Source organism: Aptenodytes forsteri, unplaced genomic scaffold (assembly GCF_000699145.1).
Source record: "Aptenodytes forsteri isolate BGI_AS27 unplaced genomic scaffold, ASM69914v1 Scaffold137, whole genome shotgun sequence".
Lineage (NCBI taxonomy): Eukaryota > Metazoa > Chordata > Aves > Sphenisciformes > Spheniscidae > Aptenodytes > Aptenodytes forsteri.
In genome coordinates, this window is record NW_008796221.1 from 2,053,364 (window position 1) to 2,065,098 (window position 11,735).

The window sequence follows — 11,735 nt, forward strand, 5'->3', positions numbered from 1 at the left end:
CTGTGTGGTGCTCAGTTGCCGACTGAGGTTAAAACCACGACACCAGCTAATAGTCCACCCATGGTCACCCATGCACACCGCTGGCAGCAACTTGGCACTGGTCCTACAGATTCAGCAGCAAGGCCAAAAACGAACAAAAATGCTGCAGGAGCTTCTCTGCCTGTCTCTCCCTCCATCAATATATCAGGCCTAGGGAAAACAGAGACAGCATCGGGCTTCACATGGGATTTCTCAGCAGGGCTCCTCTCCCATCTCAGATCTAAGAGACTGCAGTGATTTGTATCTTTGAATGTATTTTCAGTTCATTTTCCTTTTAATGATGCTGAAGAAAGGGGTGTCAACACAAAGGAAGATGTATCTGTCACTCCACACCGCTCTGGTTTCTAGCAGCAGGCAGGCTGCTGCTTGGAGCTGGCAAGAAAAAAAATACCGTGGTCGGTTTTGTTGTTGGTTTTCCAAGGAAGGAAAAAAATGCCAGCACTGATAACTGATTGACTCAGAGCATACAAAGCTGTAAAGAAAAAAATGTGCCCAAAGATTTTCGTCAAAAACCTGAAACCTTCCAAATGTCACCATGATGCTTCAGAGTGCCTCCTCTTGCATGGCCATACCCTGTGTCCCAGGGACCTGGGTGGCTTGGACCTGGAGATGAACACCATCTCCTCTCCTTAGGGGTCCTTGTGGGAGTTTCTGCCTGCAGTATCCCATGGGAAGTGTCCATCTGGGGAGCACAGCTCATAAAGCATGTTCTAGGCAAGAGGTACCCAGCTTCAGGCTCCAAGAGTCACAGCCATTGCTGAGGCTGGAGGCGCCTCTGGAGACCATCTATTGCAGCCCATGCTCAGAGCAGGGTCGGCCACTGTGGGTTGCTCGGGGCCACATCCAGTTGGGTTTCAAGTATCTCCAAGGATGGAGACCCTACAAGTCTGAGCAACCTGTGCCAGTGCTCAGTCACCCTCACAGTAGAGAAGTCAGTCATGATGGTAACACTTACAAACGCAAAAACTAATAATTACAACCTCTTCCATTTTTCTCCTTTATTTAAAGGAAAAAGAAAGAAATGCAACTATTTTCATCCAAAACCACACATTTTTTAAAGGTAACCTAGTTTTCCCTCAACAAACTCTCCACGTGGACACTTTGGGAATAATCCCACTACTTTTATCTTCATACCAGAGCAGCACCTGCCTGTGGAGTGCATTACACTGTTGACAGAAGGGTTGGTGATACTGTTGGCCATTATTAACTTTATTTATTTAGCACCTAGCAAATGCAGTCAGGCTCTTTGTGCTAGGCACTGCCCAAACAAACTGGAAGGAAGACAACCTGTTCCCAGAGAAGGTGTTATTTACCTGTTAAATAGTAGGCTGCAAAGAAATGGGTGGAGGGAGGCAAGGACACCAAAGCTTTTGTACTAATCTCCGAACTTTAGCATCATTGCTTCCCTCATCGCAGCCGTACATGGGAGAACAGCAAGATCCTGGCTGCGCTACCCGAGAGCATTAGCCGGTCAAATGATGGAGATGTCCTGTAGGTGTGACCTTTTCTGGAGACATATGAAATCAGTCTGGTGCCTGTTGGGCGCTGTATTCATTTTTTAAAAGCTGCAGTACAAGTGCACTTAACAATTAATAAATATTTTAGAAGGACACACTTTTTAAAAAGCCTAAGAAATAGTCATTTACATTTTTCAGTTGTGGTGTTTTTCAGTCAGGAAATTAGCTCATGAGGAAAAGAAGCAAGTGCACGGTTCTTTCTTCTCTTGGAAGAATGCCTTTCCATTGAAAAGACATATTTTGAAGTCTGCAAACAAGAGCGGTAGGGGATTTCTTTTCCCGATATTGCTTCCCGAGTAGAGGAAGAAACGAAGAAAAAGCATGGTTTCACCAGAGGAAGAAAATGTGGTGATGAAGAGGGCAGATGTCAGAGTTTTGAATGGTGTTCATGACTTTCGGGGCAGTCCAGCACCTGCCTCCATTAGGCAGAACACCTGGCAAAATTAATAAAGGGGATGACGTGGCAGAGTCAAGCACATAGTTTGGTGAAAATCGTGTCTGTGGAGATTTTAAAGAAAAGGTAATAAACTGATCTAGGAGGGCACGCCTGGGTACCCTCAAAGCAAAGTGTGGAGCTCTGGAGGCTCCTTCCAGCTGCACATTTCTGGAATTTCTGTGACACTGTTTTTCATATGCTCAAACTGAGAGTTTTGCCATGCTGAGTCTTAGAGTCCACTTTTCTCTGAGCATCCCACGTGTCTCTGGGCATGATCTTTGTCTGTGGTTTTCCATCTAGACCAGCTCACTGGGCTGTGAAGCTTTGCCAGGGGGTGAGTTCACCTGAAGGAGAACTACTCTCACAACATGCCCATCCCCTTCCTCTTTCTATGAAACTGCTTTTCCTTTAACTTCAAAGAGTCAGCAAAATATGTTAGTTTATGATTGTCAGGTGGTATACATTACAACTACAAGTTTCCTGAAACTGGGAAAAGATATTAATGTTCATAAACCAAAGCCAACTAGAAGAAAGCATCAATAGCTTTCAATACATTTGTTTCTTTTTTTCTTTTCTTTTTCTTCCTATCTTCCATACCTGATGTTAGATTGCTAGTTATTCCAGGGATTTGAGAGGGGTTTATATGTATTTACCCAGTTTTGGTGTTGTTTTTTTTAATATTTGTATGCTTTAGTCATGAGCAGTTTGAGGTTTTGGTTGAGTGGTATGCTTGCAGCCTGTTACTACATGAAGTTTTCCTGTGCGCTGGCCTTTTCCACCTAGTTAGACAATATCCCATTTTGGACTGACAAAATACTTGTTTTTGCAAGATGAAGCAAAGGAAACTTGAACAGGTCTCTCAGGCCTCACAAAGCAAAACTCCCATTAATGGCAAGGAAGAAATTGCTTTGCTTGAGCAAAATCTCAATGCTAAGGACATTGGTGCCAACTTTCGCTTCTAGCCAGGTGGGCATTTTGGAGGGCTATGGTGGAGACATTGCTTCCCCATTCCCTAGCATCCCGAGCAGTGCCAGCCTGCCCTTACAGCTGGGTGTACCCCTACTTGAAATGCTCAGTGTTGCCCTTTGCCCATCACCTGCCAGACCGTGCGGCCGCCGGAGCCCAGCCTTGGTGCCTCGCAGGGTAAAGCAGCCGGCAGCAGCCTTGATGCTTGCTGCAGGTAGAAGGCAGCATCTCACGTACCAAGAGTTTGGAGCTGTGAAGGTTTCTCACACAGTTTGGAAACAGGAGCTGGTATCCACCGAGATGTGGGCATGTAAATCCAGCCTTAGCATGGAAGCTGTCTGCGCCCACAAGGAGCAACCAGGAACTTTTTAAAGACTTGTTTGCAAGACAGCTGCTGTGTCTGGCTTTGATTGCAGATGCGGACAATAGTGGAGAAACCAGGCCAGGATGGAGGGTGGCGTCTCATTCCTTCCAAAGGAGGAGAGGCATGCAGCCGTCGCTTTGGCACAGGCACCATTTAGGTCCCTCTCTGATGCTCTGTGTGTGCAGACCATATGTTACATCCAAGATTTCTCTCTCCTGTTTACTTCTATCCATTTTCCCATGTGCCATCAGCCCTGAAGCTCTTTTTTCTCTTCTAGTCTCTCTTGGCCAACAGACTGTAATTCATAGGTCATCTTCAAAGGAGGCGCAGAGCAGTAAAAGCCCAAGCCCTGGGGTGATGCTGGAAGCTGATCCTCCAGCAAAGCCTGGAGAAGCCTTGCCTTTCAAGGGAGCACTCAAAGTGTCCTCTGAAACACAAAACTGTTTAGTTAGTTACAACAGAGTTATTCCCTTGATGCACGTAGTAAAACACGTGTAAATGTGTAGTGTAGGGGAGGCACCCAGTTTTATGACAGGTTCACATAACTTCTGGATGACAGCAGTCAGCTGCAGGTCAGGGCTCTGCAGGTTGTGGCCTAATGAAGAAAAACTCGGAGAGAGCATCGGGCATCTTTGATGTAAACTGCCCAGCGGAGGCCTGCTCTCCCGAAAGCAAAAAGCACCAAATAGCAAGAAACAATTTCAGTCGATGTAGCTTCTCTCCATTGACACGTAGCCCAAAAGCACTTTGATTTTTGCCTGCTATCCACATTCCTGTTTCTCTGTCAGGTGATTCATGCCACCTCCTCTGAGCTTTTCTACTCTGGTATTTTTACTAGCTAATGTGAATACAGAGAGATTCCAGTAGTTCAGCTAGCTAGCTTAAAACTATATAATTTTTATGTTCCACTGGAATACATGGTGTAAAACAGTAGCCGCAGACATGCAAGCACTCTCAAAATAAACTTTTACCTACATGCAAAAAACAAAGGGTCTGTTGGAGATTGTAATAACCATATAAAATCATTTTGACCAGTCTCATATAAAGGTGGCTTCCGTGATATCTTGCAACAGTTTCCAGCCCATTCCAGAAAGATTTAATTTAATCCATGCTGCAGTTAGTGGTTCCTTTGGAACTGCAATGTTCTTCTCAGAAATATGTTCACCCCCAGCCTGTATTTACTAAGTAGATGCCAACTAGGCCTGGGTTCAGCGATGTTTACAAGGCCAGTGTTACAGGGATTTAAACAGAAAACAACAAAAAAACATACACAAACCAGAGGAGTTCTCACTGGCAGTTCAAAAATGCTTGCACGGGGTCATGGGACGTTTGTCTCAGATTCAGAGATGTCACTTGTCTGCAACTCAGACTCTCTCATCTTTCAGGAAAACTATACTGTAGAAGAATAAAAAATAATTTGATTTTTTTGTGTTCTTTCCAAGCAGCTCCAAAACCCAGAGAAAGAGCTCTCAGGATGCCGGAGCCAGCGAAGTCCACCTCTGCCCCCAAAAAGGGCTCCAAGAAAGCCGTGACGAAGACCCAGAAGAAGGGCGATAAGAAGCGACACAAGAGCAGGAAAGAAAGCTACTCCATCTACGTTTACAAGGTGCTGAAGCAGGTCCACCCCGACACCGGCATCTCCTCCAAGGCCATGGGCATCATGAACTCCTTCGTCAATGACATCTTTGAGCGCATTGCTGGAGAAGCCTCCCGCCTGGCCCATTACAACAAGCGCTCCACCATCACCTCCCGGGAGATTCAGACGGCCGTGCGCCTGCTGCTCCCGGGAGAGCTGGCCAAGCACGCCGTCTCGGAGGGCACCAAGGCCGTCACCAAGTACACGAGCTCCAAGTAGCCAGATGCCACCTCTCCAATGGGACCATCAAGCACCAGACCCTCCGCGCAAGCACAGATAGGCAGCCACGGTCCGGATAAACGTCACAGCTATTATCCACAGCAATTTACAGCCTTGGGATGGGCATGACAAGCTGTCTGGTGGAAGAGGAGACGGTGATCTGGATGTCGGCTGATTTTCATAGTCTGTTCGGGATGTGCGACGGGTTCTGTGGGGCTGGTGGAGGAGGCCTCTGCTTTCACATCTCATCCGAAGGACTGACCGTCTGCAGTGTATCCAAACTCTCCTCTGTGCTTGGCAAACATGCATGTTTGGCGCTGGCAGGAGAGACTGGCAGCGGTAACACAGAGACGCCGTCTCTGAAGTCTTCCTGTTTGGCTGCTTTCTCACAGTCATCTGAGATGGGCACCGAGGAGTCAGCGCTGGTATCCTCTCCCTTGTAGCCCAGATCCATCCTGGTGTACAGTGGCACAGCCCACCCCATGCCGGCAGAAGTGGCATCGACAGCTACCGGGCACAGGCTGTAGAATAAAGTGTATTGAATCAACAGCTATCTGTGCTTAACAGCCTGTTTTAAAGAGCAAGCCTGGCAGGCAGGCAGATGCCCAGGATGATACCAAGCACTGTTCCTCCTTGTCACTCCTGGTGGATGAGCCATCGAACAGGCTGAGGGTGCCGGCGCTGGAGCTGCCTGCTGCCTCCCACCTTGTGCTGAGGTGGATGGATGGACAAGGGGGGATGGTGGGGCTGGTTCGCTGCCTTCCCTGGCTGCTGCTTTGCCTGCTTTAGGACTTGCTTTGATGTGCAAGACGTTGCTAATTCTGCTGCTTTTCAGATACTTTCCTCCCTCGATGCTGCCTGGGTGCTCCTTTCCACTGTAAGCGTGGGCGAGACAGGGTGGTGCCCAAGGGTGTCCCCTCTCCTGCGAGTGCTGGGGTGGCACAGGACAAACAGAACAGGGGTGTCGGGAGGGGACTGAGGATTTGGAAAGGCATTTGGGTGGCTAGCACAGTCCGGAGGAGAGGCAGGCTCCCCACAGAGATCGCTGCGGGCAGCTCACCTGGTCCTGCCTTCCCTGCTTTATTCACTGGTTAAAAAGCAAAATCAAAAACTGGGGCTGGGTGGATGTATAGGGACACTTGCCTGCATCCCAGTGATATTTTAAAGATTAAATAATTTTAAACTACTTGAGATACTCCCCGTGTCTTCTCAAAGTCCACAGTAAGGTGAGCAATAATAAAATCCTGAATAAAGCCATAGAGATTAGTGGAGGGACATCTCAGTTGCAGGTTTATCTTGCCCAAACTGCTGGATAGCAGAAGAGGAGCATGTGTAGAATTGGTGTGAAGTTGAAGCTTCCTACTCAAAACACAAAATTAGCCAACATTTTTAAAAAATACCAAAATCTCTGGTAGGCAGTAGCACTCAGATAAAAAATATTCATGTCTTTAAAATAACAACTGCTTTCTGCAGTGTATTCTGTAAATAAAAAGGGCAGCAAAGACACAGGATCCAGAACTAAGTGCAGGTTCTCTCCAAACTCCAAGACCTTGTTTTTAATGAAAAGGTAAATTCATACTCCAAAACAACAACCTTGCAGTACATCTCTCACTTTCCCCTACATTTATCTCTATCCTGTTTCTTTACACTTTGAGAGTGATGGGGACCCTTGACAAATTTATGTTGCTTTTGGAGCTGTAGGACTCTGCAGCTCCAGAAGATTCATTTATTTCTTGTTTTTATAACAGTGTTGCAGTCATTTTCCAGTTGGTCTGAGGAAAGGACCGCATAGACCTGCTCAACCAAGAGCACCTCAGAAACCCGAGAGCAGCATGGAGTCCCACGTGGTCTCTGTGCAAGAGCGAAGGTCAAGTTATTTATGGGCTGCTCCCATCCCCCTCCTGCAGCTTGGAGTTTGAACACCCCACACCCAAAAAGGGGCTTTCCTCCCATACTTTGCTCAGTGATAGCACACTCCAGCCACGTTTCATACCGTAATGCCAGCAGGAATGCCTAGCGATATCTTTCAGAAGGACCAAAAGCCGGGTCCCCAGCTGACAATGCCCACAACAAGCAGCTCCCAGCAGCAGTACCTGTACTCGCTAGCATTGGTAACCCGGACCACTTGGCCAGGACACTGTGGAGGTGACAGCTTAGCACTTCCTTCACTTCCTTTTGTTTTCCAATCAAATAGTCAAAATCAGGTACCAAAGATGAAAATGTATCTGCAGTGGGCCTAGAGCCACCGTCCTTGGTCCCTCTCCCACCAGAAATCAGACAGCGGATGATGCAGAAGGGGAATATAGGGAGTGAAGAGCTGGCTGGCAGTGCTGGAGCTTTCTCCTCCTGTCCCTATGAGCTGCAGGTCAGAATTCATCCCCTTGGGGAGTCCTCCTGAAGGTAGGAATTCAGAGTGGAATAAATCCGCTCCAGTTCAAGCGGTGTGTGCAAGCCAGGACACATATGTCCCAGGATTACCCGGCACAGCCTCTAAATCCTCACTCTTTCGAGCAGAACAGAGTCCTGCTCCAGCCTCCGCAGGCCACAAGATGTCAGGAAAATGAAATGAGATGTTGTCCTTCCAGGGTCTCCTGGGCAGCTCGGGGAGCCAGGGACAAGGGTGGGCGCTCGGATGAGAGCTGCTGGCCCCATACACATGCTCACAGAACTGGTCTCATTTTCTTCGGCCACTGTTGCCACTCTCCATTTTTGGAGATTGTTTCAGAGAGAGGAGAAACGGCGATTTAAGGCTATAAAAATACTTGAAGACTTAAAGAGGATTTTTATATTGTCTAAAGCCAGGTGACTGAGACTGGTCATCTCCATCCATTTATATTTTAGGCTGTCATTGCACACGTCATTTGCTCTTCACTCTCCCATGGTATCGCTTTTTTACTTGCCCCTGACAATGTGGAGCACAGGATTGAGGAACTGATCCAGCTTAAAATGAACCTTTTTTTTTTTTCTTTTCTTGCAAGCCTCATTTTAACCCAGTTCTGGTGGCTGCTCTGATCTGTCACTGTCATATAGACGCTTGTGCCAGCCAAGGGAAGGGCTGATCCAGGAAAGGCAGAAAGCAGCTGGGAAATTAATGGCCTTAGTGTCAAAGGAGAAATCAAGAAAGGAAATCTGTGTCTCCTGCAGTGGTTCAGTTAGCAGAAAAGACGTGGCTTTTAAATACACCACTACGGGTGTTACCCTTGCAGTGTCCCACAAGCAGTTTCTCTGACAGTCCTGGCACTGGAAATGGACACATCCCATTTCTGCAGATCCCAGAGGACTCAAGTGTTACAGAAGGGAAAGGGAGCAGATTGGGAAAGGGACTCTGCTCCCATTCAGCCACCAAACCGTAGCGGCTGGAGGCTCCTTGTTCAGCAGGCAAAAAGCATGCCCTTCCCGCAGCTGCCTGCTACTGTATAGGCACACGCTCACAGCAGTTTAACAGGAATTATTTTGACTGTGATGAGCTAGACTGAGCCTTAAAAGTAGAGGCAATAGAGAATTGACTAAAAGTTCAAGCATCGATTGTCCACTCAGTCAACTGAGGTGTGTCATACTCCACAGTTCCCTGGTAAGAGGATTTGCTGCAGAAAAGGGGTTCTGTGCTTCAGGACCTGTGCTTTCAAAAAATACGTATTTACAGCTCTGGAACTGATAAAACATTTTTAAAATGAAGATAATACACCAAGCCCCACTGTCCCTACCTGATTCCTACTGCAATCCCAGAAGCATCTCTGGGACATTCTTGTGTTTTGCCAATTAAAAAAAAAAGTCAACTGCAGATTGAAAGTTGGAAAAGGAAGCTGAAAAAGTGATACAGGTTGATATTAACCTCATAGTAACCCCATGGAGGTCACTGCACAGTTATTTTTTTCATGTACAATTTAAGAAATAAAATTAGCTGCTATAGATCCACTCCTGATTTTTCACCCTGCTTCCCTAGAATAGCTTACAAGTCCACCCGCCCTTCACGGCAGACCTCAACCTGCAGAAGAACCGAGTGGCCATGTGCACGGAGGTTTGCTCCTGCTCAGGACAGACAGGTCTTCAGTCAAGCATGGGTCAAACAAGAGTAAAAACAAGTTGGAGGATGAGTGCCTGTCCTGGACACTTGCGTGTTCTAGGAAGGGATGCCTGAGCTGAGACCGCTGAAGAGCCCTGCCCGGAGGAGGCACGTGGCTGTGTGCCCTTCTGCCCTGGTGACAGGCAGCCATGTGGAGGTAGCCCCAAGTCCCGGCCACCCCTGGAGTCAAGCTTGGCATGGCCTCTGCACAGCCCTGAGCATTTGTCCCATCACAGCATTTCCTGACAGTTTACATCCAGACCAAATTGTTTACAGGGAAAAGAAGAATGTGAACTAAACCATAAAAATCACTTGCTGCCAGAATTTCGGAAGTTCCCTGGGACCAGCACCTGGGGAGCACTCTCTCGTGCTTACTCTCCATGCATGGTATCTCGTGGGCTTATGTACACAGTTTTTCTGACAGTGTTACACCAAGTATGATCTATGTTATATTACTGCTGGTTTATGACCTATCTTACAGCTAATGACCTGTTTTCTGTTAAATGTATAAATAAAATGTAAATGCCAACCTGTTGAAGGTCAGGTGAGACCCAGCTGTCAGGATGTCTTTGCTTCTGCCGTATCACCAGGCCCCCCCCCCAAGCCCTACATTTCTCTTTCTCTCATCGTATTTCCTCCAGACCCGGGGTGAGAGCAGCCACTCTTCCAGCAGAGATGGAGCCTGGCTGGTCCTGGCAGAGGGTCAGTCAAAAACCAGAGTAGCCCCTCCACTGAGGGCATGTCACAGGCTGCCACCGTGAGTCCTCACGGGGGTGTCACTCACCCCGAACATGGGTGCAACATGAGCATGTGTGTGCTTTCAAGCACTTCCAGCCAGCTTGCCCTGGGCAGAGCTGAGCCTGCAACCTGCGCGCTCTGCCTGGCACCCATCATTTAACCCCTCCAAGGGCAACAGTTTTGACTTACACAGACTGAAGCACTGTGAGATTCTGTGGCTGGAAAAGTGCTTTATGCACGTTCAGAATTTCTGTTTATCTGAATTAACGATTGCTGCCACTAGAAACATCTTTCCTTGGACTATGAGAAGTTTAGAGGCAACAAACATGGAATAAGATGTAGCATCTGAAAACCTCAGGAAGAGAAAGATCTTCCTTTTAAAAAATGATTGGTAAATACACTCAAGTGAAATACCTGCTGGACATCAGCATCATAATGCACTCACTGGAGTGGGAAATGCATGTGCAGTGCTAGATGCTGTGTGCTGAAGAAACAGGCTAAGACTTCAGATAGGGCATATAACAGAAATCAGAGCTAAAAAAATTTAGAGTCTCTTTAAAGACAGACTCATAAGCTTAACATAATTGGGGAAAAGCAGTATTTGGAAAAAAAAAAAAACTTATAATTAACTGATCTGAAGTATTTCTTTCCAAATAAATAAATTATGCTACTTCTAATGCTGATTTCCATTTTGACACCCCTTTGCAGAGCAGCACCCAAAATGCACTTTCATAACAGAGCTGACATCTGGGCCTCGGGAAGACCCAAACCAGGTTACAAAAGGTAGAGCATAACCTATGGTCATGCTCCTTCAGGATGTTGGGAGATAATGAATTTTTTTTTAGTTATTCAGTTATTACTTCGCTATTATTGACTGGTTATTCAAAGACCATTAGCTGGACTCAGGTGCCACATGGCTAAGGCTGTTGGCGGAACCAAACACAAGAACTCAGGAGCATCAAAAGTAACTATGAGAGAACAAGGTTTAAAATAAGTAAAAAGGAGCAGCATTTCCTGCAACAAGCAGTCCACCTATTGAGCCCTTTGCCAACGGATGTTGGAGATGTTACAGTTTGGTTCAAGAACAAATTAATGGAAGAGAAATCCATTGAGAGTTACTAAACACATATAAACTATGTTGAAAATTATTAGAGGCTGGGAGAATAGGAGGAGAATGTTACTGTATGTGTCTGCCCTATTCCTACAGTCTTTCTTGCCTATTCTCTCATGGCCACTGCTGGAAACAAGATTTTGGGTTCGATGCACCAAAGGGCTGATCCAGATTGTCTGCATAAATTCATCTTTGGTGCATCTGGATCTGGCTGATCCAGATTGTCTGCATAAATTCATGTAATGTCTGCCTTGTACTACCCATGAACTTTGGAGGGTTTCAGGCAGTTTTCTTAGGCCACTGATGCTCAGAAGAAAGCATAAATGAAAGCTTTTTATCTTCCTTTCCTGCTGTTGTGGTTTAACCCGGCAGGCAGTTAACACCACACAGCCGTTCGCTCGCTCCCCTCCCCCCCGCGTGGGATGGGGGAGAGAATCGGAAAAAAAAGAGTAAAATTCATGGGTTGGGATAAAGACAGTTTACTAAACAAAAAGAAAATAATAATGATGATAAAAGAATATACAAATATACAGATGCACAATGCAATCGCTCACCACCCGCTGACTGGTGCCCAGCCCGTCCCCAAGCAGCGGCCCCCCCGGCCCACTCCCCCCAGTCTATGTACTGAGCATCCCCTTCCACCGCA

General features: G+C 46.8%; 1 protein-coding gene across 3 annotated transcripts in view; it reads left to right on the plus strand.

Annotated features, from left to right (window-relative positions):
* The window catches only part of LOC103906951 (histone H2B 5), a 21,463-nt gene extending 11,679 nt beyond the window's left edge, over positions 1 to 9,784 (plus strand). For all 3 annotated transcript variants that reach the window (XM_009289016.2, XM_009289018.2, XM_019474597.1), the window contains one exon: positions 4,768 to 9,784. In XM_009289016.2, coding sequence (XP_009287291.1) covers positions 4,797 to 5,177 — 381 coding nt within the window. In that variant the 5' untranslated portion in view covers positions 4,768 to 4,796 and the 3' untranslated portion in view covers positions 5,178 to 9,784. The remainder of the gene's footprint in view (positions 1 to 4,767) is intronic.
* Positions 9,785 to 11,735: the final 1,951 nt, after the last annotated feature.